This window comes from Balaenoptera physalus (genome assembly GCF_965194825.1).
Source record: "Balaenoptera physalus genome assembly, chromosome: 2".
Lineage (NCBI taxonomy): Eukaryota > Metazoa > Chordata > Mammalia > Artiodactyla > Balaenopteridae > Balaenoptera > Balaenoptera physalus.
The window spans coordinates 68,790,285-68,816,223 of NC_138883.1; the positions used below are offsets into that span (position 1 = coordinate 68,790,285).

The following is a 25,939-nucleotide window of genomic DNA, read 5'->3' on the forward strand; positions in this document are numbered from 1 at the left end:
CATAAAATGTCCTTGAAAGTTTGTTGGGGAGATGAGTTATATGAACTTGGGAAAATGATCATTTATTTCCTTGAATTGTTAGCTTGGTATAAAATCAGGGTCTCCAAGTTCAGAGAAGGGAGAATCACTGTGGACTTGACTAGTCAGAATTGCATTTTCAGGGGAGATGGAACTTAGGCCAGTTCCTGAAGAATGAAAAGGAAGAGATACAGCGTTTTACAAAGAGGGAATTACATGGGATTATTCAAGAGGCATTTATATTTGACCAGAAAGAACACATTTTACTTGGCTATAGATATGTCTAAGCACTAAAAATTTCCTGCCACTCAGACAAAGTGATGTGGAAACCAGCTCAGGTAGAATCTCCTTCTTCTAAATGACTCAAGCATCAGTTTGGGAATTAACTGGCCTCTCTTCTCAGTATCTTTTTCTAGCTCGTCCTTGCCTTTGAGGCACAGGAGTTGTACTATTTGCTCAATGAAGCTCAGATGGCAAATGAGTTAACCTACCTGCTGGTGTACGAACAGAAGTATTATTTAATATAAAGAAAAGCTAATTAAATTATGTCATAATATTAGCTGAGGTGTTACAAAAGTAATTACCGGCCCAGATTCTATTCCACTGTCTTGTTGGGAACAAATAGTTTCCTGATTAGATATTATCACAGGGCCGGTACCAAATAATTTTAAGCACGTAGGATCTGATGAGTACACGAGCAAACTAGTATCGGGCAAAGGGTGGTCACAACTGAAATTAGTGAATTTTCAGTCTCAGGATACTATAAACCACACCAGAACCACTAAAATGCGAGATGCAAGGAAGTAAAAATCTAGGAACCTCAGTGACTCTAAATCAGAGGTAAGGATCAGCAGTGAAGCAGTTTGTGGTGTTGCACTTCCTGCCATTCTCATTAGCCATCACTTACCTTTTCTGAGCTTCAGTTTCTCATCTGTAAAACAGGGTAATGATTCCTGCCCATATAATGAAGTTGTAATAGAGACTGAAAGAGATAAAGGATGTGAAAGGCATTTATAGAACGCAGGTGTGGGGTGAGTCAAGGATTTGGATCTAGGAAAAGGATAGCAGAACACTAAGCTAAGCAGTTGCTCTGGCGAGTAACCAAGAATTGATTGTATAATTTTAGAAATTATATGCAAACTGATGTGCACATTTCCCAAGTGTTCTTCAGAAAAATTGTTAGTTGTACTTTTTTTCTTGGCATGGAAAAGCAAAAGATAAAAGAAAGTTGTAAGGTCTTTGTAACATACGTAGATGTGTCAGGAAGAGAAAATTCCTTTATCGTGCTTTTTTTTCCTGTTAGTGTAGACATGGACTCAGTAAAATATAATACTATATATTGGAGTGCTTGAGCTATCATTGTGCCATTTTATCCTCACAGAAATCCTCTAATAAGTAACGTGATTTAGTCTCTATGTTAGAAACCAGAAAGGTTCAATGACTTGCCTAAGGTCACACAGTAGTAGGGCTTGGACTTGAAATCATTGGTTTCTCTCCATTTTTTACAACATACATTGTTGCACACCAAAGGGTGCTTATTTCTAACGTCTTGATATTTAGCAACCTATAGGGAATTTTTTTTTTTTTCTTTTTTGGCTGTGTTGGGTCTTCATTTCTGTGTGAGGGCTTTCTCTAGTTGTGGCAAGTGGGGGCCACTCTTCATCACGGTGCGCAGGCCTCTCACTGTCACGGCCTCTCTTGTTGCGGAGCACAGGCTCCAGACACGCAGGCTCAGCAATTGTGGCTCACAGGCCTAGTTGCTCCACGGCATGTGGGATCTTCCCAGACCAGGGCTCGAACCTGTGTCCCCTGCATTAGCAGGCAGATTCTCAACCACTGCGCCACCAGGGAAGCCCTATAGGGAATATTTTAAACTCATTAATTATTTTTGCTATTATAATATAATAAGCTGAGTATTGGCATTAGAGATATGCTTACTAATAATTTATCAGTGAGTTAATCAGGACTCTTGCATGCAAATAATAGAAACTTTAAGTTAGACAGAGATAATTTATTGACTCACACAACTGGGGAAGTCCAGAAGGTGAACTCCATTCATCTGGATCCTATAGTTCAAGTGTCAAATTTGTCTCTCTCTTACCTCTGCTTTGCTTTACGATGGCTTCCTTCTCAGGTGGGCTTTTCATGTGGTACAAAGTGATCTCCCAGCAGCTCCAGGCTTACATGCTACCCATTGTACTTGACTCAGAATGGAACCATAATTATCTGTCAGTAGCTACTGTAGAGTCTCTGAAAGGGGCACTGATTGGCTGCCCTTAAATCCTGTAATACCCTGGGAACAATCACATTGTCACGGCAGGAGCCTGGCTCTGATTGGCACTGTGGATGATGGAGAGCCCCTCCAGGTTGGAGAGAGGAAGTTCCTGCAGGGAAAAGATACTAGGCTAAAAACAAACACAAAAGCATTAACAGATGTCCGTTATAAAAACAGATTTTTTTGTGAATTAAAGCATGACTTGAAAAATGAGAAAAAAATTGGGGAAAATTTAACTTAGCAAATGTTACAGGTAAAATGGTAATAGTAAAATTAATTAAATTTTGAAAGAAAAAATAAGAATCACTAATCTATAACCTTTGCACTGTAGCCAAACACTACTGTACACACTTTACATATATGAACTTATTTAATTGTCCCCAACCTTTGAGTAGATACTATAATTGTTTCCATTTTAAAGATAAGGCACTGCAGACATAGAAGGTTAAGTGGCTTCCCTGGGTGGGGCTAGGGTGCAAATCCTGTCAGCCTGCTCCAAGGCAGATGATCTTACCCACTGCATTTACAGCCACTTGATTATCCTTTCTAATGGATTTAGCCATGCTGTCACATTAAATTTTTAATATGTTTTCACTAGCTTAGAGCTACTGTAGCAACACAATTTTTAATAATGTCTAAAAAGACAGGGAAACAGGATCATGTTGTGATAAAGACCTGAGTTGCTTCCACTCAGCATCTTGGTGACCTCATCCAAGTTACTTATTCCTTCAGGTCTCAGTTTTCTTGTCTGCAATATAGTGACACTAGTTACTAACTCACTGGATTATTTTAAGTATTAAATGAAATTGCACTGGAAAGTGGTTAGCACAGTGATTGACATAACTAGATTACCTTAAATGTGTTAAACACTATTTCCAATCACATTCCATGATCAATCGATCTCTCTGTATATATATTTTCAGTTCTACACACACACACATACAGTTATATAATTATGTATGTAACTAAACACATATTTAATCACAATTACATATATAACTAAATACTTGTATAAATTATGTATCGCTATACATATATAACTAAATAAAAATGCATGTATACAATAAAACACTCCAGAATGAATCATATGATTACAAATAATTGCACAAAAGGAGACTTTAGGTAATCATGGAAAGGGAGGAGTTTGAGAACATTTCAGTTCATTCTAAGGCAGTGTGTTGTACCTTCTTTGATTTCATCATTGTGACTATCTGATGGCCATTTGACCATCCAGTTTATCCATTACTACCTGTCAGTAATTAGACATGGCCTCACTCTCACCTCCAGCTTTATCTCATACTAGGTTAAGCTTAGTCCTCAGCACATAGGATGGCCATGACATTTCTCAGTTCCTTGAAAGGACTTGTTCACCTATTTTCAAATAGTTACTTGATTAGGCAGATTTACTTCATCTTATGGAACAGGCAGCCCATTGTCACTTAAACGTTTTTTTAGATAATCAGATGAAACTAAAGAGAATTGCACCTTATTTGATCATGTACCAATATGCCCTTTCTTTCATTGCATTTTTAGCAATTCCAAAATAACAAGAGATAGGCCAGGTTGTCCTCCATGTTTGTCACATCTAGTACATAATAAGGGTGAATCCTGGATGGACATGGCCAAAAAACCAGAAAATTGCAACCAAGACTCAATCTATAAGTTAAGAAATAGGTAACAGGGATGTAGAGCTTAGAAACAGGAAATGGAAAAACTACGTAATAGTCAGAACACAGGAATATTTGCAAGGTAGGGGATTACTCATAATTTTGCCAAAGAACCTCCTTGATCATGGCTCATTTTAAACTACCTGTAATTGTCGAGTTCTAAATATATAGCAGACATTTTTTAACTTTGGCATGCCAGCAGTTAATCAGAGGAGCTAGTTAATAATGGGGATTCCCAGACTCCACCCCCATAAACTGCCATCTTGCTCTGAGACTATAAGAAGTCCATAGAGCACACTTTCTAAAACACTGCTCGGGAGCCCTGATCCCCTGAAAGACCTGACAGCTGACAGTGCTCTAAAAAAAATTTTAGTAAGTTTCCAATATTCAAATTTAGATGAATTAAAAATTCCTCTCATTTGTAACATTTTTTTGTATCCACGTCATTTTCTTTATCAGATATTTAATATCAGGACCTGTAATTTGTTCCAAATGTTGAATGTATTTCAATATAGACTTCCATGAAAATAGTAAGAAAAAAAATAAGAAAAAGCTTCTTGACAAGCTTCCTATGTCAAGATGAAAGAAGAAAAAAGAAACTCCAGGAAATGCAAAAATTTGTGTCATAAAGTTATGCGTAATAAAGAAGAAACTAACGTGTGTCATGATTTTGAGTGATTAAGGGACTATAGGAAGAGAGAATCCTTTTAACACTTGAAAATTCTCCTTTGAGTGGGCATAGGTGTAGAAATTTGATGCTACAGGTTGTAGGGTTATAGGTTATAGACTATAGGGGGTATGAGTTATAATCCTATAGTTCATAATAGTTATATATAAATTATTCCACATATTGCTTATTAATTTTAAATTATAGAAAACCTTTAGACCAAGCGTATGCGACTTCATTATAATTATGCAAAAGGATGTGTAAATAATGAAACTTCTTTCACACTGGAAAGGAGGACAGAGAAGCGGTGAAAGGAGCTGTAAGAGCTGTAACTTGCACAGAGTTCATATCCGATTCTGCCGAGGTGAATGGATTGGCTTATGTATTGTGTTGGCCAAAATGTTCGTTTGGGTTTTCCCATAAGAGTGTACGGAAAAACCCGAATGAACTTTTTGGCCAGCCCAGTACATTCACCACATGCATGATTTAATATATGATTTAATCATAGAGTTAATCCTTTTGAATAAATGTTTTATATATATATATATATATATCTCCTGTGTTGTGCACCAGGCACTGTTCTAAATTACAACAGTAGCCAGTACATTAATTTAATGTAACTAAATTAATTGCATGAAGGACAATGAGGTAGAAAAAGCTAAAATGAAATGATTCATGGTCCTTAATGGAAGAGAATCAATGTTTTGTTTTGTTTTTAAGGTGGTTCTTCTCAAACTATGTGATAAAGGACCAGTTTTATTTTATTTTAATTTCCAAACAAATGGATCAGTACTTCGTGAAATATAATAAAAATGTGACAGCAATGTCAAAATGCTGTGAAAGTTTCCAAAGACTTAGTCTCACTTTCTATACTTATCTCATTGTAAACTAATAAACATTTCACAGACTGGCATTCATCCATACTCTGAATAGCTTAAAGTTAGTGAATCAAGCATAAATGATACTGCACATATTTTTTTTTAAGGTGTAGAGGTCATCAGAAGAAATTTTTTACATAGTTAAAAGAGGTTTAATAATGAGATATTAGGTTTTATCTTTCAAGTTGAACTCTTCCTACTGATTGATTTAGATCTTTTACCAGGTGCATATGACACTTTTGTAAAAAATAATAATAAGGGACAAAAGTGCAAGAAAGTTCCAGGAATAAGTGGAGTGCAACCTTTTGTGTGACTAAAATTCTTGCACACCTGGTCTAAAAGTTGTCTATCATGTTAAATATACAAACTATGTCTATGTATCTATATCTATCTATATATATACATACATATATGTATATACTATTTTATATGTGAATATTACTGAAGAGTTAGAGGGTTATAGTTCCTTTTCTATAATACCAATCCTTGCTTGGTGACTGAGCAGATGAAGAAGATGTAATCTTAAATCTCTAAACCTGCTTTGCCCGCACAAAGGAGAATTTGCAAGTGTGAAAGTCAAATTAATTCTCTTTTTCTACATTCCTTCAGTTGGTCAAGATCCTAACACATCTTAAATTACTCTACTTTATAAATGGCTTTTTTATACAGCATTTTTTTACCCAAGCATTTATTCTTAGAAGAAGAAGAGAGATGACGCAGGTAACCATGTGAGGTGGATTGTATAGCTAATAAGGTGAAATATAATTTGCTTCAGTGCAAATCATCCTACTAGGAGAATGATGGCAAACCTGCAGTGATGGGAAAGCCTCTGTTAGAGTAAAAGTACGTTTCCGTTGTCAGATTGAATTGATGTGTTCAATTAGAGACACACGGTAAATCTGAGGAAGGTTAGTAATAGACCATGATGATCACTGGATAAATTACTATTTTTTCCTTCTGAGTTTTGATATTCCTTTATATGCCATTAGGGAGGCAAGCAGGCAGTAATCAACACAGAGGCAACCTCAGAAATTGTCTCACAAAGAGCCCACGACCCCCGCAGACAGAGATCATTTTCTGTGCTTGCAGGTGAAGTCTGAAGAAGCACCTATTCTCATCTCACCTGCTGTGTTGTCACTGCTCAGCTTCAGAGTCACATGGTTAGTTGATATAATCAAGAATTAAGATCAGACATGAAGCCTTGACATATGTGACAAGGAAAAAAAAGAAAAGGAAATGCCCTTGCATTAATCCTATAACTTATGTTTAGTTCAAAATTATCAACTTGGGATGGTGCACCCGTGACACAGGTTTTTTTCCACTGCGCGATCCAACAGTCTCAATGGTAATATTTCTGCTGCTTCTTTCCCCTGATAAGCGCAGCTGTAGTTTATTCTTCCATTTGGTCTCAATCCTCTGCTGACATTTATGTTCAGTGCAGAATATATGGCATCCCAAGGCATAGAATGGCTATAATAATATACCACTAAATTTATCCAAGCATCTAAATTTTATTTTAAAAGCAATTTTTTTTTTTGCCATTCAATGTGGTAAATTCAAATAAAATTGGTCACAAGTGCATTTTTCCCCCAGAAATTGGAGATGAAAAATACAGCCAGTACAAACACAAAGCAAAGCTAAATAAAAGCCTAGCACCATTACCACATGGTATGTTTTCAAAATCCAACAGTGTTCCAGAACGCTAAACACTTAAGTTGGAAGTAGCACTTTGCCATGAAAAGGAACCAGCTGTAGGTCCCTCTTTCACTACATATTGTTCAAAACAAAAAATAACCCTATTGAAAATAAGCCTCGGGTAGATGAGACCCAGAAATCCAATGGTATGAGAAACAAAAGAAAGACAATTGTCATTTAAAAATTAAACTGTGTTTGTAACAGTTTATGAGCCTTGCAGATCCAGCAAGCCTGCTGAATATTAATGAATAGATTGATTTGTCAACATATTAGCACCACTGTCAGACATAACAGCATGGAGGAGATGCAAGGGGACTAGGCAGTGAAGTACTTAAAAATGATGGGCTGGGTACCATGAGATTCTATCATGATTGATAAACTATAGTGAATGATGTGGGTCACAACTTCCACTGGGTTTTAACATTTTAAACAATCTCTATTTGAAATTCTAGGATTACTTGCATTTAATTTTTTTGAAAAAGAGTATGCTTTTTGTTCAGTAATAAGGAACTTTAAAATTATGAGCCAAAGACATACAATGGTTTAAATGATATCTACTTAGTTGAGTGAATTTTTAAATATATGTATGTGTGTATGTGTTTATATACATATACATACACACACATACGTATTTCAAAATTCAAATGAGTTAATATCTGAAAAGGTGTCCCACCAGGAAAGGAACCTTTGATAGCAAATAAAATATAATTAGTGAGACTTTTTTCCTGACAAATGATAATTTGTAGAGAGAAAATGATCTAAAGAAGTTTTAGCCAGAGCATTGGCATTATAAGTACTCAAAAATTGGCTGTTTATTTGTGCTCCAAACTGAAATGTTTCCTATATATCCCAATTATAAAAATAAAATTTCACTTCTGAATGTATATCCTAGTTGAGTTGAAATGTGACATCTAAATATATGTGGAGATGTCAGGATATAGGAACAACAAATGTTAAATATTCTGTAAATTTGCTTTCTTTCACAATAACAACACAGAATAATATTTCAAAATACAGAATGTTAAAAATCTTATCCTACCCCTGTACTGCTCCACAATACCAATCCACTGAGCAATTATCCAGAATACTCTTATGTTGCTACTGTAATGGAAAATGTAGTTTCATGAGGAGTCCTATTTCTTCTCAATTTGAGCCTAGCACAATGAACAAAATGCCTCTGGGTTTTTACCCACTGGTAGAAACAAACCCAATCCTTTTTCCAAATAAAAGCTTATCTCAGAGGTTTGAAAACAGCCATCATGTCACCCCAAGCTTTCTCTTCTCCTGGGCAGTCAGTTTTTTCTTTAACCTCCTGTTCACTCTGGTCCAGACACTCCCCTCTTCATGTTCTTTTTAAATCAAACCTCAAAACTGTTCTGACTCAAGGTTCAATGAGCCTGAGAGTAACGTGAATCCACCATTCCTTCATTATAAAGAACACATTTCTTTTAGCATGGCATAAAATAACACTTGATGTATGTATAAAATGTAGACTCATGTTGAGTTTACTGTGCATTTAGGACCCTGAATTTTTGCTTATAAATGTTGTTGATAAGCCACATTTTTCAATTCTGTACTTAGACTGGTTTGGTTTTGGGGAGGTGGGTGGCTAAATAGAGGACTCTATTTCATTTGTCCCTGTTAAATGTTATCTTACCAGTACAGCTGTATATGTATCTAGTTATCTTGGAACTTATTTGTGTAATCCAGCTTGTTTGCCCTTCCTGTTGGCATCCTCTGAGGAGAAGCTATCCTGAAACCTTTCTATTGTCTTCGTTCCGGAATACTGAACAAGATGGGGCCTTCTCTATGTTTATATCCATCTATTCTGGGGCCCTTTGAACAATATTAAACCAGTTTTTAACTACTTTCAGTGTTCTCATACCCCTAGTCCTTTGCTATTCAAAATGTGGTCTAAGGTTCCACCTGGGACTCTCAGGTTCCACCCCAGACCTACCTAATCAGAATCTACAGTTTAGGATCCCTAGATTATTCATATGGGTGTAAAAATCTGAGATGCACCGCTTAGCACAGCCATTCTCAACCCTAGGAGCACATATGAGAAACACCTGAGGTGCTTCTAAAACTACCGACACCTGGAGGCCCCTAATGATTTTTCACTTGACCTTTGGCTTGAGTATCAGCATTAAAAAAAAAAAACAAAAAAAACCAGAAACCTCTCCCAAGTGAAAATGAAAAAAAGAACAATTCACCCCAAACTTCATTAAACCAATATAAATATATTTTAATTTAGACTTTAAATTTTGAATCAATTTGGCATCAGTTTGGGGGCTGCTGTATGCTGTGTTTAAACAATTCATGATTTCCAAGATTGTCTTTCTAGTCTTCAGGAGGAAATTAAACTGAATGTAAAGCAAAGGACTACCCAATGATAGAATAACTTTCTACAGAGGAAAGGACTGGGAAAGGAAAGACCCTGCTTGAGTCTCTAAAGGTCTTGCACTTCATTGGATTGCGGTAATTGACTCAGGAACGAGTTAGATGATGATTTCCAGTGGCCTTGTTTGCTGCCGGCAGCCTCTGGTTTCAGCCCCTGAGAGGAGGGTCCCACTTAGTGTTGCCGGGCAACAGCTTGCCCGGTTGAGAGCTGGAATGTGAAGGGTTGCAAAACGATTTTTTAAATAAACACATAACTTACCATCAGCATGAAGCAAGCCAAAGGGAGAAGTACTGAGCCTACAGGGTGACAGGCAGTGAGGCAGAATGGAAAGGGAAAAAAGAAAACAAGGAGCTCAGTAGTGACAGATGAAGACTCCATCACTAGAGTGATAGTTCTGATCTGGTTTCTAATTTGAAAATTTGTACCTCAATAACTTGCAGCTGGACGAAAGACAGTATGGAAAAAACAATTTTTTCTAAACTACCATGTCTGGACAAAACAGGTCAGCCCCCGGGTTTCATAGATAATTTCTCTCGTGTCAAATAAACGTTGTAAAGTAAACATGATCTGTATTGCAGATCCTCTCAGCATTATTCTGATTTTCTGATGGAAGTCATTGATCCTGTGATCTGTTTGTAGACGTGTGATGTCCTACCATCCAGGAGTATTTTTAGCCAAAATATACAAACTATATGCACATAATGTGGATATTAAAACTTAGAGCTGAGAAAATGGATATTTAAATTTCTAATTAATGTATTCAATCTATCAAATGCTATTTAGCAAGCATTTTCCTAATACATTAAATGATGCATTTGATTTTAAATATTTATGAAATTGTGCAAAAATGAATACACAATCTGTGGGACCTTAAAGGAGCTAAAATCTAGTGGGGAGACTGGGGGGACAGACAGGTACCTAAAATGAAAGATGGGAAATGGGGGAATTCCCTGGCAGTCCAGGGTTTAAGACTTGGTGCTTTCACCGCAGGGGCCCGAGTTCCATCCCTGATCGGGGAACTAAGATCCTGCAAGCCTCTCGACTTGGCCAAAAAAAGATGAAAAATGGAAGATGACTGAGAGGTGTGACCTGAGGGTCCTATTATGTCTTCAGATATGTCCAGTTCCATTCTTAATGTAGGATTTTCTCCAAGCTTTGGATGCTGTTTAGTTTAGCCATAGCTATGACACATGCCAATGTCCCTTCTGCATACTCAGAACCTATTGTCCATACACATGGTATTTGCTTTGAAATGGAGAATGACTGCAATATAGTTTCCACAATTTCAAAGATGATTCTGAATTTTGACACCCTAAGAAAATAGAATCCATACAATTAACACCGATGGAACGTTTCTTTTCATATTAAAACATAAAGCCCTTCAGCACCTGCATATACCATTTAATTTTGTTTTTGTTCAGATATACTTACACAGAACTTCAGCTATCCCAACATCTGCTGAAAGTCCCATCATGGTAAAAAAAAAAAAAAAAAAGTCTGATAAAATTTTCTCTTCGCTTTCCTGACATTTCAGTCTCTCAACAGATGGGGCAACAAGAGAAATTGCTGTACAGGAAGTTAGGGGGAAAGTAACTTTGTTAGCCAAGAATTTGTTGTAGCAAAAAAGAAACATCAGGCGTCATAAAACAGATTTTCTTTGCTCTTATTTTAATTTATAGGAAACATTAATATGAATCCATGGCTAGAGACATTTTAGAAAACACAAAACTCTGTGCTTATGAGAGAGGGGATTCTTTAAAATAAAAATCTGAACCATACAATTGTTTAAAATTTTCCAATAAGAAAGAAAAAGGAAAGACTTCTCACATTGCCCGGATATAGCTATTTGAGGTGTTCAGAGAGCTCAGCCTTAAGACAATTTATTAAAAATATGGAAGGAAGGGATTGAGTTTTAGGATGAATAAGAGAACAGAACTCTCAGAATAATATTAGAAAGGCTAACTCTCAGAGTAAATGGGCAAGTAGAATCAGAAAATAATCCTACCACTTCCTGAAAAAGTTGACATCATATTTACTGCAAAAAGAAGAAGGAACCAGCCACTGCCTATTTTGCTCCTGTTTTCTTTGGAGGTGGGGAGATGGCTCTTCACATTGAGAGAATAAGGGAAGGAGGGTGTGAAACAAAAAATATAACTCAGAGAATGGAGGATTTTCCTTCACAGCTTTGGCCCTAGGTACAACGACAGCTGTTTTAAATTACATCTGCTTATTGCCCCAAACTGGAGAATCCAGCACTGTGTAGCAATAAACCTTAACCTCATGAAAGGCAGGTATTGGGATATGTACCTTTTGCTATATTTATGGAAGGAAGTATGGGGTACCAGGAATTTGAGGCATTCTCTGCTTCCCCAAATACCTCTTTATCCTGGGGCTCCAGATCTTCCTGGTGCTCCGGGGAACCTGGAGTTTCTGTATCCTTCTAGCTTCCGCCTTGGGTGCTAGTATCCTGTTCTGCTGACGTGCCAGCATGTCACCTTTCCTTCTGACTTCCCATTCTGCTGCAGTCCCCTTCCTTACTTCCTATTTCCCACAGCCAGACCACGGTCCCTTTCTCCTTTGCTTTTTTTTTTTTTTTTTTTTAAACATCTTTATTGAAGTATAATTGCTTTACAATGGTGTGTTAGTTTCTGCTTTATAACAAAGTGAATCAGTTATACATATACATATGTTCCCATATCTCTTCCCTCTTGCATCTCCCTCCCTCCCACCCTCCCTATCCCACCCCTCTAGGTGGTCACAAAGCACCAAGCTGATCTCCCTGTGCTATGCTTTGCTTTGTTTTTGAAAGAAGTTCACGGAATGGCCCAGTTTCGTATCTGTCTTTCCCATTGTCTCTCCTTCTCCACCCCCAGCCACCCTGCAGTTTCAAAGACAAACCCTGTCAGATTCCCTCTAGGTCAGAATTCTGAGTCTTGATTTGAGTTTTGGAATTGGAGTTGAGATCCCATTTGGAATTTTTTCCTGATTGTTGACTCTCTAGGGACTGCTGTAGCTACTCCAGTTTTACTAGTCTTTTTGCTCCTTTGCTGTTGGCTTCCTTCTTCCCTTAACTTGGATCCTTTACATTTGAGGGTTACCCATAGCAGTCTCAGCTGGGAGCTAGTACCTAGGGGGCAAATAGTGGTATCACAAGAGTACACTCAGTGGCAGCTATAAACTATGACTGATGTTCAGAACAGGACTTACTGCATATTGAAGAGGCTAACAGAGGTGCTCCTAGAGCCATTGTGGGTAGTTAGTAAATCATGGATAAAATGAGAGAGATACCAGAATACTTAAGACAGGCCAGAGTTTTCTGAATTTCTAAAAGGGGGAAAGAATGGATTCTGTAATCATTCAAGAAGAAGCTTAATATTTGTCCTTGTCAAAATCCTAGAATGAATGATTAAATGAATAGTTTGCAAATATTTAGAAACAAATCCTGGTACTGAGAAGGAAATGACTAAAAACCAATACTAGTCAATATTAGTTTACTTAGAATCTATTACTCCAGAATAATTGCATTCTTTTTCAGTAGGATTGCCAGATAGGTAGAATGAGTAATACCAAGGACTGATGTTTCTTAACTATAATAAAACATTAGAAAAACATCTCCCACAGCAGCCTTTGGAGAAGATGATAACATATGGACTGAATGGGATACTCTTAGGAGGAAACATTGCTCATTTATGAGTGTGTTCAAAGAATAATTAATAGGCATGGCAGTTGGGCGTGTAATCTATTGGAGAGTCATCAATTCCTATGTTTAAGCCTTATCCTGAAAAAAGGTTCCTAGTAATTTGATTAACACATAGCAGATAGGCTTACTCAGTTTGGAAGTGGTGGAAAGCTAGACGATTAGTCCCTTCGATAGGAGAAGATCACATCACATTCAGAATAGTCTTTGAATGCTGAAATGTTGAGCTAAGGTCACAAAGATAGATAGATAGATAGATAGATAGATAGATAGATAGATAGATAGATAGATCGATCCAGGCATTTATGTACATAAAAGTGTGGTGGAAACATGACTAAGAAGAATTTAATGTTCATTATTGGAAATTTTCTAAATTTAATTAGTTTTTGAGATTATTATCGGTTAAATAATGAGTTAATGGTATGATGTGGCTACTGCATGCCATAGTATTTAAGAGCACGGGCTTTGGAGCCAGTTACCCTGGGTTTCAACCTCAACTGTTACCTGGGAACTGTCTGACTTTGACCAAGTTATATTACCTTTTGAAGTTTCAGTTTTTCCTTTTATATAAAATAGAGATTAAAATAGTAACTACTTTCATATGTTTGTTAGGAGTACCTAAGAATATGAATGTGAAATTTTTTAAAAAAAGGTAAACCTTCCATCCTAGGCTATATGAATAATATCACAATTAAGTTGTCAGTTAATTGTGAGGAAAATTCTGGTCCATTGTGAACAGGAACATTGAAAAGGAGCTAGTGAACATAGAAATAAGGGTGCACAGGGAGACTGAAGAAGCTAACGGAACCACAGAAGGCGAGGTTAAGGTGAATCAGTGTCCCCAGAACTTAAAGAGCTGTCATATAGAATAGTCAAGTTCTCCATTGCATCTAGAACATAAATAGGATTAATGTGGGTAAGTTATAAAAAGACAACCTTGGGCACAACATAGGAGAAAAGAATTCTTGTCACTGGTATCCTGCAACACCGTTGAGATGTGAAATAGATTGGACTACTGCAGTTAGTCACTAGGACCCTAGCTAGTTATATTTAGGGAGTGCTAAAGAAAACATTTTTTTCTTTGAGTAGGATATTAATTAAAGGTCAAAGATTTTAAATGGTGCATTTTGTCATGTTATATGTGTGTGTGTGTGTGTGTGTGCATGTGCGTGTGCATATTTTGCCTTTGCAATTAGATTGGGAGCTTTTCAGGGCTTTATCATTACCTTTTTTATTCCCAATGCCATTGCCAACAGTAATTCCATAAGGAATATTTGGTGAATGAACAGATAAATGAATGATACATATATGCGATAGACATGGTCAATAAAGAGAATATTGTAAAAACAAAAAAAACAAAACAGTAGAATCTCTTTTTAAAAGTGAGCTTAGTGAAAGGCATTTTGGATGGTATATTTAATGCTGGGTTGTATGAGACTTGATTAATGAAAAGGATGTTTTAGGAGTTCCAGAAACAGTGACCAGTAGAATGGAACTCTCAAACACTACGATGAACCTATATTCTCAGTAACACCAGGTTCCCAATATTTAACTACAGTGTCCAACATTTAATAGTTAATTATTTCTGTTTTCTGCTATCAAGAGCCATGAAATGTATTTATAAATACACAGATGCACACACACACACACACACACACACACACACACACACACACACACTTCCGCTAATTCTCTCCTTAGGTCCTAAACTATTTTCTCTCGGAGGTACTTGGCATTGGCTTGCTGTGCTTATTCAGGTCAGCTGTGTACTGCGGCTGTAGTGAGACTTGTGATTATATGCTTCATTCAGCAGAGCAATTTTTTCATCTTCACATATTCCATTCCCTTCAGACACATCTAGTTTCTCCCCTGGCCGTACTTCCTTCCCCATTAGGCAGTGTGATTCACTGTAGGGGCCCATTTGGGGACAAACCAGACTTTTTGTCGAGTTGCTGTACTCCTACCTTCCTAATTATAGAATTCAAAGCAGAAGGAGTGAATTAATAACATGTCTTTATTCCCTGCAGTGTCTGGGGAAGCATAATGCTGCGGCATGCTTATGGTAGCACATGCATTCTCCCGTCTCCCCTTATTCTCCATTTTTGCTGTGTGACTTCACAGCAGCAAGAATGGAAGGTGCACTTTACACACCAGTGAGTAAATCATGTGAATGGATGTTTTAAAGCCCATGCCCAATACACAGTTCACTGAGAGAACTATACTTTCAAAAGCTCTCTGAGAACACATGCTTGGAATTTGAAATTGTACTAAATACTGTGTTTCCTAAGGTATCCTAGCGAAGGCAAGGGTGTAGGGGCATAGACAGCATTTAAATATGTGCTATTGCATTTACTTTCTCCAATCAAGCAATTCTTGGATGTTTGATTCTACAGTCCTTCCATGCAGGCAAATACTTGGAATATTAGTATCAAAGTGATACAATTCTAGATTACCAAAAGCCTGTAAAAATCATGTCTCTTTGCCTGATAACGAGAAGGATTCTGATTCATTCTGATGGAATAAAGTGATCTTTGTTCCAGGTGGCCTCAGGACTCCTGTGACACTGGATTTTCAGATCCACACAGACTGATGTAGACCAAACAATGGAGTCAAAGCCCCCTCATTCAGGACTTGATGGTTGAGGAAGTTGGGGAGTTAATTTGCATCTTTATCAGATACCTGTCTAAGGTTTTTGATAGAAAGATCCATCTCTCAAGAAACTTAATGACCAGGGTTGATTAAGGGAGGGAATGGACTCTTTGGTGGAATGTGAATGCTTTCATTAGTTTGGCAGATTTCACTAAGTTCTTTTTGGGAAGAAAATGCTAACAGGAAAGAAAGAAATGGGAAGTCATTACAAGAATGAATGGGAAGCATGAGGTAATGAATTTAATAAATAGTGGACAATTAATGGTATAAGCTGAAAATAATAGTTTTCAGAAAGGTGAGTGAGAACTTGGTTACATGGTACTCTGGGTAAGATGCTTTGTAGACTAGATAACTAGAAGAATCACTTTTTTTCCTAAATTACACTCTGTTGAAGTCCCAGTCAGAGGCAGAGTATGAGGCTGGATGGTTTGTGATTGTAACCTCTTAGAAGAATTCTTGTTAGGCAAGTTGATTACCTGTCTTCCCCATGAAAGCAATGAAGGCTGATATAATTCCAATTCATGGGTTATTTTTAAAAGTAAAGAGAAAGAGACAAAAGTGTTTCACCACTGGGCCATTGGATTTTAGGCTCTAAGTTTATCATGAGTCATGGCCTATGTTATGCTTTATTTTCTTCCTTTTAAATGTGGTGTCCAGATGTCTGTCGCTTAATTCAAGACTACGGAGCCCATTATGTGTATTCAAACTTTAAACACATTTTGTAACAAAATTAGTAAATGCTTTCTTTTTTTTTTAAAATAAGTTTATTTATTTATTTATTTATTTATTTTAGCTGTGTTGGGTCTTCGTTTCTGTGCAAGGGCTTTCTCTAGTTGCGGCGAGTGGGGGCCGCTCTTCATCGCGGTGCGCGGGCCTCTCACTGTCGCGGCCTCTCTCGTTGCGGAGCACAGGCTCCAGACGCGCAGGCTCAGTAGTTGTGGCTCACGGTCCTAGTTGCTCTGTGGCATGTGGGATCTTCCCAGACCAGGGCTCGAACCCGTGTCCCCTGCATTGGCAGGCAGATTCTCAACCACTGCGCCACCAGGGAAGCCCAGTAAATGCTTTCTTTTAAATATTAGTTTTATCCTGCCATTAGTGCAACACATATTTAAAGGATGTATATTTGAACAAAACTCCTACTTCAGAAAAATGTATTAGAAACTAGACTAAGAGAAATTCACATCATACTCACAAAGGACTCATACTCCTTCCTCTACAATTATTTGCAATTTCATTTTTTCGCATCTAAAATAAAATTAAGGCCAAGGTTTTAGAATTCTCAAGGGGCATTTTCTTCAAGTTCTAGTGTCTATTATCACTGTGTTGCATTTAACTGTGTGAAATAGCAGATGTGGAATAAACTATAAATGAATTATGCATATGTTCCAGATATGTCATCTATTTTTACCAATAAAAATTTTTTTCAGCCATTGATCTTATCAATAACTTGCTGCAAGTAAAAATGAGAAAGCGCTATAGCGTGGATAAGACCTTGAGTCACCCTTGGCTACAGGTAAAAATCAATCACTGGATATTTTCTCAGTTGAATAAGCTTCTAAATATTTAAGATTCTGATACTATATATAAAAATCTTTTGTCATATTTTTTAAAGTATAATTATAATACCAGTTTGTTTGCCAAAATGCATGCAACTTCATAGGATTTAATAACAATTTAGCATTTCTAAACCTCTCTCTCTACCAGCAAAATTGGATAAGGGAGAAACACACCATACCACACACATACACACACACACACACACACACACACACACACACACACACACACACACACCAAAAACAAAAGACAAAAAAAGAAGGGTCACAATGAAACTCCAAGGACCAGATTTCAAAAGCATCTGTATGTGTAATCCTGATAAATATCCAAGTAGATGCCCACCTGGTCATGCACTGTACTTGTTTGGAAGCTATATATTTAAATCCAAGGCAATACTTGTAAAAGAAATGCATGGTAGATATAAAGCATATGCATGTGTTTGTTCTCTCTTAAATATTTTATTTTCACATTGAACTTAGAAGTTTAGAAAAACGATCCTCTGAAATACTGAAGGATTATTTGTAGGCATTAAATTCCAAAGGAATACCAACATTCTGCTTTGCTTGACTGCAAATATTAATTGCCCACCTTCTGATGCCTGATATCCTATAAACAGTATGCATTTGCAAAGTTTAGGTAAATAGGATGGCTCTGGTGCTGATGCTGTCACCCCAGGGTGCCTGATGAAAGACATAGCACGGTGGGAGTGGAAGAAAAAAGGGTAACATGTGTGTTGTGGGAGCTGACAACATATGAAAGAGTGTTTTAATGAGTTTTAATCGTATCTATGGTAATATTTTGCAATCTCTTCCTCAGGATTATCAGACCTGGTTAGATTTACGAGAGCTGGAATGCAAAATCGGGGAACGCTACATCACCCATGAGAGCGATGACTCAAGGTGGGAGCAGTACGCAGGCGAGCAGGGGCTGCAGTACCCCACACACCTGATCGACCCAAGCACTGGCCACAGTGACAGTCCTGAGGCCGAAGAAACAGAGATGAAAGCCCTCAGTGAGCGTGTCAGCATCCTCTGAGTCCCATCCCCTATAATCTGTCAAAACACTGTGGAATTAATAAATACATACGGTCAGGTTTAACATTTGCCTTGCAGAACTGCCATTATTTTCTGTCAGACGAGAACAAAGCTGTTAAACTGTTAGCACTGTTGATGTATCTGAGTTGCCAAGACAGATCAACAGAAGCATTTGTATTTTGTGTGACCAACTGTGTTGTATTAACAAAAGTTCCCTGAAACACTAAACTTGTTCTTGTGAATGATTCATGTTATATTTAATGCATTAAACCTGTCTCCACTGTGCCTTTGCAAATCGGTGTTTTTCTTACTGGAGCCTCAGTTTGGTAAGAGTCTACAGAACCTGTCCATGAAGTAGTTCTGTTCTGTGTGTCCCATTGGTGTTGTCACTATAAGCAAACTCTTGAAGAGTAGATTATTACCAGTGTTCTATGAACAACTCCAAAACTCATGTGGAAAAAACGAATGATGGGGGCTGGGGGGTCAGGGGGATGGATATGCAATCCTAAGACGCAAATGCATGAAAGAGTTTTACTGTATAGTTTCAAATCCTTTGCCTGCCTGGTGTGCCTCAGTATATTTAAACTCAAGTAAATGGGCCTAGGTGCACCTACTATTTTTTAAGCCTGAATGCCTTAGAAATGTAACTGCCATGTATAGAACAGGTATATTTCCCCCTTTCTTACAATACCCTGCTGTACTATGGAAAATCAGCAGCTAAGCAACCTTTTGCCTTTGTGTATTTTTCAACAATAACAAATAAATATTCTTGGCAAAATATGTGTCCATCCGACTGAATTATTTTCATTTGTGATCCTTGCTAATGTTCTCTGGCCAAGTAGGAGCAGGGGTATCTGCTCAAAAAAACCAGAAAAAGTCTCCTGACCTAGAACTTAGCTTTGTCTAGTCTGCAGCCACAAAAGTATGTTTCCAAGTGTACTGAAACCTTTCTATCTTGCATGTCATCTAGTTTCCAATAGAAAGGAGAAGAATGACCAAAGCCAAACAGAATACTTGGAGACATAAGAATATTACAAACAGCAATCTCAATGTAGCTTCCTGATTTATTAGAATAATGGCTCTAATAATTTCTTTCTAAATAAGAAGATTCTGAGGTGAACTATAATAACACATCAGTACTGGAAAATTCCTAAAGAGAAAGCCAACTTAAGTAAAGTACTATAGCCTGGGGAAGACAAAACTAGTATTGGGCTTAACAGACCTCAGGTGTGTGGAGTGGATAATTGTGGGCTGTTTTTCTTTGTAGCAGGATGACAGTGAATTATCATGTATTACTGTTACTATATAACAGAAAAAAAATTGTAGTAAAGGTTTGGAAGAATTTTATGTGTTGTAAGCCACTTGAATATGTTACATAATTATGTTAAGACAACAGACAATATTTGCACTTGGAGGGATGGGAGGAAAATAGTTGATCTTTCCAATGGTTAATTACTATTTTGTATTATTTTAAGGGATTTGGAATTTATTCTGTGTTAAGTCTGAGGAAATCATTCAAACTTTTTAAGCAGAAGAATAATCAACATCAACAAGTTCACTCTGCCAGCAAGACAGAGTCTGGATTGAAGCCAGGGCAGGGGTGAGCCAAAAGACCAGGTAAACTATTGTAATAACACATTGGGGATAATGAGGGCATGAACTAAGGCAGGAGTAAATAGGAAACTAGGTGGAGAGGTATATATAAGAGATGCTGATGGGTGGAATCAGTGGGACTTGGTTACTGGTTGAATGTGGAATTTAAAGGAGTCCAGAGTGAATCCTAGGTTTTAGCTCAGATGAATGATGGAACTATTAATCAAAAGGAGTTACAGCCTTAGAAAGGGTAAGTTCACATTTGAACATGTTGAATATAAAGTTCCTGTTAGACATCAAGTTTGAGATATCCTGAAGATATTTAGATATGTGTGTAGAGTTTAGGGAAGAATTCTGGAGTTGAAGGTACAGATTTGGGTGTCAATAACTCACCACAAGTTGATTAGAATGACTCAGGTCCTTGGGGGTAGAATGAGAAAGAATGATCATAGGACACAAACCTGAGAAATATCAACATGAATGATTCAATCAGAATAAAAGGAAAATTGGAAAGGAATATTTAAAGATAGAATTACACGAAGTAATATTATGGAACTCAAGGGAAGAAGTAAGTTCAGGAATGAAGTAAACAATAGTAGAAAATATTATGGAGGAATAATGGTTTCAGCCTTTTGGGGGGCAGCCTTACCAACTATTCCAGCAGTTTGTAACAAACATTACTCTTTCTGTTACATTCAGAGTAGCATGTCAAAAGGATATCTGTGTGGCCATGCTACTGACACAACTTATTCAAGCACAGGAAAGAGTAAGTAACTGCTAATGTTCAGGAAAAAAAGTGGGCCACTGACAGTCATGCCACTTTCTTCCATCCAAAATATCAGTTGATGCTGCAAAGAATCCAATTTCACTGAACCAGCACCCACTTTTTATGCTAAATATCATCAGTGCAGTTGTCCACACTTCACATCAGTGGTATATCATTGTGTTCAATGACATGGGCAGTAGTCTGTGTTTAATACAAGAGGCAGAGCAACATTTTTGACACAGAAGAATCTTCTGATTCTGACAAAGATAAGAGAAATGATTGACACACGATTTAGGGAGGATGTGTCCTCTGTCATTGTTGCAGTGACGATATTCCTTAAATGACATTATCAGTCTATTCAAGATGTCATAAAGTTGCTGATCTCTATATATCCAGAACCACTAGAGCAAACTCCCACTATTCTTGCTTCTGGCCTGAGCAAGAGGACAGTGCTTAGAAAAATATTTTGATCAGTGATGCTTTCGATTTGTCCATTAGCCCTAAAGAATCTTCGAGTTTAGTGAATGCTCACTCTCATGGAGACTTTTTTAAAAAATATATGGTCAGCCATTGTACTGAATGTGTACAGTAAGTACAGCAGTGAGAATAAGAAAGCCATCTGTCTTCTCTTTGCATCCATTATCCAGTCAGTGTTAAGTTTGACTACCTCTATGAAGTGATTACATTTTACGTACTTTCTGTTTAGACCTGTTTTAAGGAACCCAATACTGGTTCATCTGAAGATACACTGAGGCCCATGGAGAAGGGCCAACTGCTTTTAGTTGCCAAAAGGGAACAGGCTCTTTGATCTCAGTCTTTTCACATTATCTGAAACACCCAGACAATGTGGGGGGCCTCTCCACCCTACCCTCTTGCCTTGTTAACTCCTGTTTATCCTTTTACCATGCATTTGACATAAGTCTCATGTCTTTTTTGTTCCCCTGCTCTTCTTTAATTACCTTCTTTTTTGTTAGATAGATATTATTAATGTAACATTTTAATTCTTTTGTTGGTTTCTTACTATTTTTAAGTTATTTTTTAGTGATTGCTCTAGAGATTATAATATGCATCTGTTCTTTTCACAGTCTAACTTCACATCAGTAATAACAATTCTGGTGAAATATACAAACTGTGCTCCAATATAGCTCCATTCCCTCCACCCTTATTTGTGATGTTATTATCATATATGTTATAGATTTATATGTTATAACCCAATTTTTTGTAATTATCATTTTATACAATTATCCTTTAAATCAGTTCAGAGAAGAAAGGTGAAAAAATACACCATCTTTTATATTTACCTACCTTTTCCATTGCTCTTTATTTCTTCATGTGAATTCAGGGTACTATCTAGAGTCATGTCCTTTCTGCCTGAATGACTTTCTTGAGGATTTCTTTAAGACATGTCTGCTAGCAACAAGTTCTCTCAGTCTTTGCATATCTTGTGAATGCCTTTATTTCACATTTATTTTTGAAGGAAAGTTTTGCTGGATATAGAATTCTTGGTTCACAGGGTTTTTTGTTTTTTGTTTTTTTCTTTCATCCTACTGCTTTTTAGCCTCTATTGTTTCTGATGAGAAGTCACCTTTAATTGTATTGTGGTTCCCTTATATGTGATGAATTATTTTTCTCTTTCTGCTTTCAGTATTTTCTCTTTGTCTTTCAGCAGTTTAACATCATGTATCTAGGTGTGGATTTCTTTGTTTTTATCCTATTTGAGCTTATGCTTCTTAGATGTGTAGATAATTTTTTTCATACAATTGGGGAAACTCAGACCATTGTTTCTTCAAATACTTTTCTGCCCTTCTGTCTCTCTCCTTTCTGTCTGGGACTCTCATTACATATAAGTTGGTGTGCTTGGTGAGTTTTACAGGTCTCTGAGGCTGTGTTTTTGTTTTGTTTTGTTTTTGTTTTCATTTTCTTTCTGTTCTTCAGATTGGATAATCTGTATTGATTTATCTTCAAGTTCACTTATTCTTTCTTTTGCCAAATCAAATCTGATGTTGAGCCTCTCCAGTGAGTTTTTTATATTACTTTTTTTCCAAATGTAAATTTTCTCTCTGGTTATTTTTTATTATGCTCATCTTTCTAAAATGTATTTTCTATTAGGTGAGTCATTATCATACTTTCCTCCAATTCTTTAAATGTGGTTTCCCTGAGTTCTTTGAACATGTTTGTAATAGCTACTTTGAAGCCATTGTTAAATCCAATTTCTGGGCCCTCTCTCCCATCCTCTACCCCACCAGAGACAGTTTCCATTGAATGCTTTTTTATCCTGTGTATGCATCACACTTTCCTGTTTCTTTTCATGTCAAAATTATGTATTTTAACTAACATATTGTAGCAACTCTGTATTGTATCTCATCTCTTATCCTCCCCATCCTAGTTATTGTTGTTGCTTTTGTTTGTTCAGTAACTTATCAGGATTAATACTCTAGAAACTGTCTTCCCTGAAGTACGCAGCTGCTTATGTCTCTGCTCAGTTTTAGTTTGTTTACTTTTATTTTTATTTCTAAGACTGGCCTCCTAGATGCCACATCTAGGACGGCATAGGTTAGTGGTCAGTGATAGTTCAGAGATTGTGTTTAAGCACCTTGAGCCAGTTAGACTTCTATCCTTTGCTGGTGAATCAAAGTGTGGGTTAGGTTCAAGCAGTTAATAAGTTTCTTTCCCTGAGATGCTTTTAGTCTCTCTGTGTGCAAGTTCTTTCACTCAATCAGGTGAAAAGTAGATGCCTAAGGCTCAGACTCTTCTGTGTGTATACACCTTTGTACATACATGTAGCTTTTGAGCCACGAGGGGTATGTGAAAACCTCCTCTGTATCTTCCTAGTAAATTTCTGGCTGTTCTACCAATCTGTTCATTATCCCAATCTGTATTGCAACTTCAGGATAGCTGTAATGTTGTCCTTCCATGTTTGTTCATGATGAGATTGCTATTGTTTTTGACAATAACTCTAGAAGTGGGTTTTCCATGCTCTGCTCCAAGTCAAGTCAGCCATCTGCTGTCAGTAAGACCCCTGGTTTTTCCCAGCCTTCCCCACCCTGGTAGAACTCCCTTGCCACAGAGTCAAAGGGAGAGGGGAGAAGGGGAGCAAGCTAAAAGGCCACAGACTCCCATTGTTCTTAGTAAGGGTTGGTTAGTTTTTCCTGAATAAATGCTTATCAGTTCATTGTATGCCCTTGGCCAATTTCCACAGTCCTAAAATGATTGTTTTGGGAAAATTTGCTAGGTGTATTATTGCTCTTTGGGAAAAGATTTGCTGAGCTTCTCACTCCCCTATTATGAAAGTCTTCAGAGTTAATAATATTAACCTCACTTTAAGAATGTCCATAGGACTTTAAACAAACACCCTGAAAACATATATAATCTATTATAAATAAAAAGAGAGATACATTAAGAGAAAATATTCAGAGAATCCAAATTTTTCACATTTATTCAGACTTCTTATGATGAGCAAATAAACTATCAGGTAATTAAATTTCAATTATATGTGAAATTGAAATGTCTCATTTAAAATTTTCACTTAATCTATTTCTCCCTCACTTAGGCTCTGAGTGTCTGAACAACATGACTCCTGGTACTCAAGTGGTTAAAAACATTCCCTATCTCCACAATAAGGGATGAGTGGGTGTGGGTGTGGCCTGCATGAACCTTCAAACCCTTAACACTAACCTCAGCTGTTGCTGCTTGAGGAGAATGTTCCAAATTGTTTTTCGAAAGACAAAGAGAAAGACAAAGAGTTGGCACTAGTGGTAGCTATTTTGCATGTTCTCCTCAGCACCTCCAGCTTCTTTGTTCCTTTGTCCCTTTGGTTTGACTTGTTTTTCTTTCTCCCAGCTCTGAACTTTTGTTGCAGATTCAGAGAAAGAATTTTTTTTAAATCTACTCAAAGGCTGAGTAACCCTCCTACCTGAACTCTTCTGATTCCTTCTTGCCTTTTTTCAGACAGAACGCAGCCCCCAATTAACCTTGCCCTGTTTGGTATCCACCAACAAATTATCTTTTGACTTAAAACAAGTTCAGCTTCCCACCTCCAAGAAAACCTAAACAAATCAAGTTGGACCTTCCTTCTTCTAGCAAATATCTAATTACTGTCTCTTATTTCTCTGGAAAATTCCTCACTTCTTTTCCTTTGGCTTCTGTATTTATATTCCATGGAATAAAATCTTCATTTTTGTCATCAATGAATCTCTTCTCACATGAGTCATCAGTGGCTTTAAACTCAAAATTGATGGATTTTCTCAAGATAGAATAGAGGTTAGAAACCCAAATGAAGAGACAGACTAACTTTGTCTTGAATTCTGGGTGACCATGAAAGCGTTGTAATCTCTTATAGGGGTATTTTGAGAGATTAAACAGGATAATGGGTATAAAACTCTTTAGTGCATGCTTGATCTGAGACATCAATAAAGCCATCAATTGGTGATAATTATTATTCTTTAGTCATTCAACAACTATTTTCGACCACTTTCTATGTGCTGGGAATATAGCAGATGAAAAGACAGTTGTGGTTACTGCCCATATTCCCTCTAACTTCCATCTCTGGTGTCCTGCCTCCATTTGTTTTGATGGGCTACGGGAAAGGCCTGAATTCTGAAGCTTAAGAAGCATGGATCCAAATCCCAACTCCATTCCTTGTTTAGTGAATTTAGACAAGTTCCTCTAAAGTCTCTCCGTCTACTCAAAAGTAGAATGGCAATGATGTATGTTTCAGAGTGCAGGTGGGATAACTAAGATAAGTATTTAAATTTCTTAGCCAAATTGCTGGCATATGTTACAGCTCAACAGATGTTAACTTCCTCCTCTCTCCTACCTCTATCTTCATTTCCCAAAGTTTTATTATTTTTCTCTTTCAATATTTTCTTCTCTTGATATAACTTATTTGCATGAATTCAACTGTTACTTTAGCTAACATTCCCGGATCCATATTGACCATGTCAAACTCTCAACATTCCAGTTACATCTCTCTATAAATCTATAGATAATCTCCATAATCTATATCTATCTAGAGGTTCCCACCCCATGACTTAAATTCAACA

At 37.1% G+C, this 25,939-nt stretch overlaps 1 protein-coding gene and 1 long non-coding RNA gene across 6 annotated transcripts in view; one reads left to right on the forward strand and one right to left on the reverse strand.

The window, feature by feature from the left end:
* The window catches only part of PRKD1 (protein kinase D1), a 466,527-nt gene extending 447,209 nt beyond the window's left edge, over window positions 1-19,318 (forward strand). For all 5 annotated transcript variants that reach the window (XM_082452100.1, XM_082452099.1, XM_082452098.1 and 2 more), the window contains 2 exons: window positions 17,375-17,460; window positions 18,321-19,318. In XM_082452100.1, the coding sequence (XP_082308226.1) occupies window positions 17,375-17,460; window positions 18,321-18,539 (305 nt within the window). In that variant the 3' untranslated portion in view covers window positions 18,540-19,318. The remainder of the gene's footprint in view (window positions 1-17,374; window positions 17,461-18,320) is intronic.
* Window positions 1-25,939, reverse strand: part of LOC309656174 — an 822,990-nt gene that overhangs the window by 735,512 nt on the left and 61,539 nt on the right. The window lies entirely within an intron of this gene.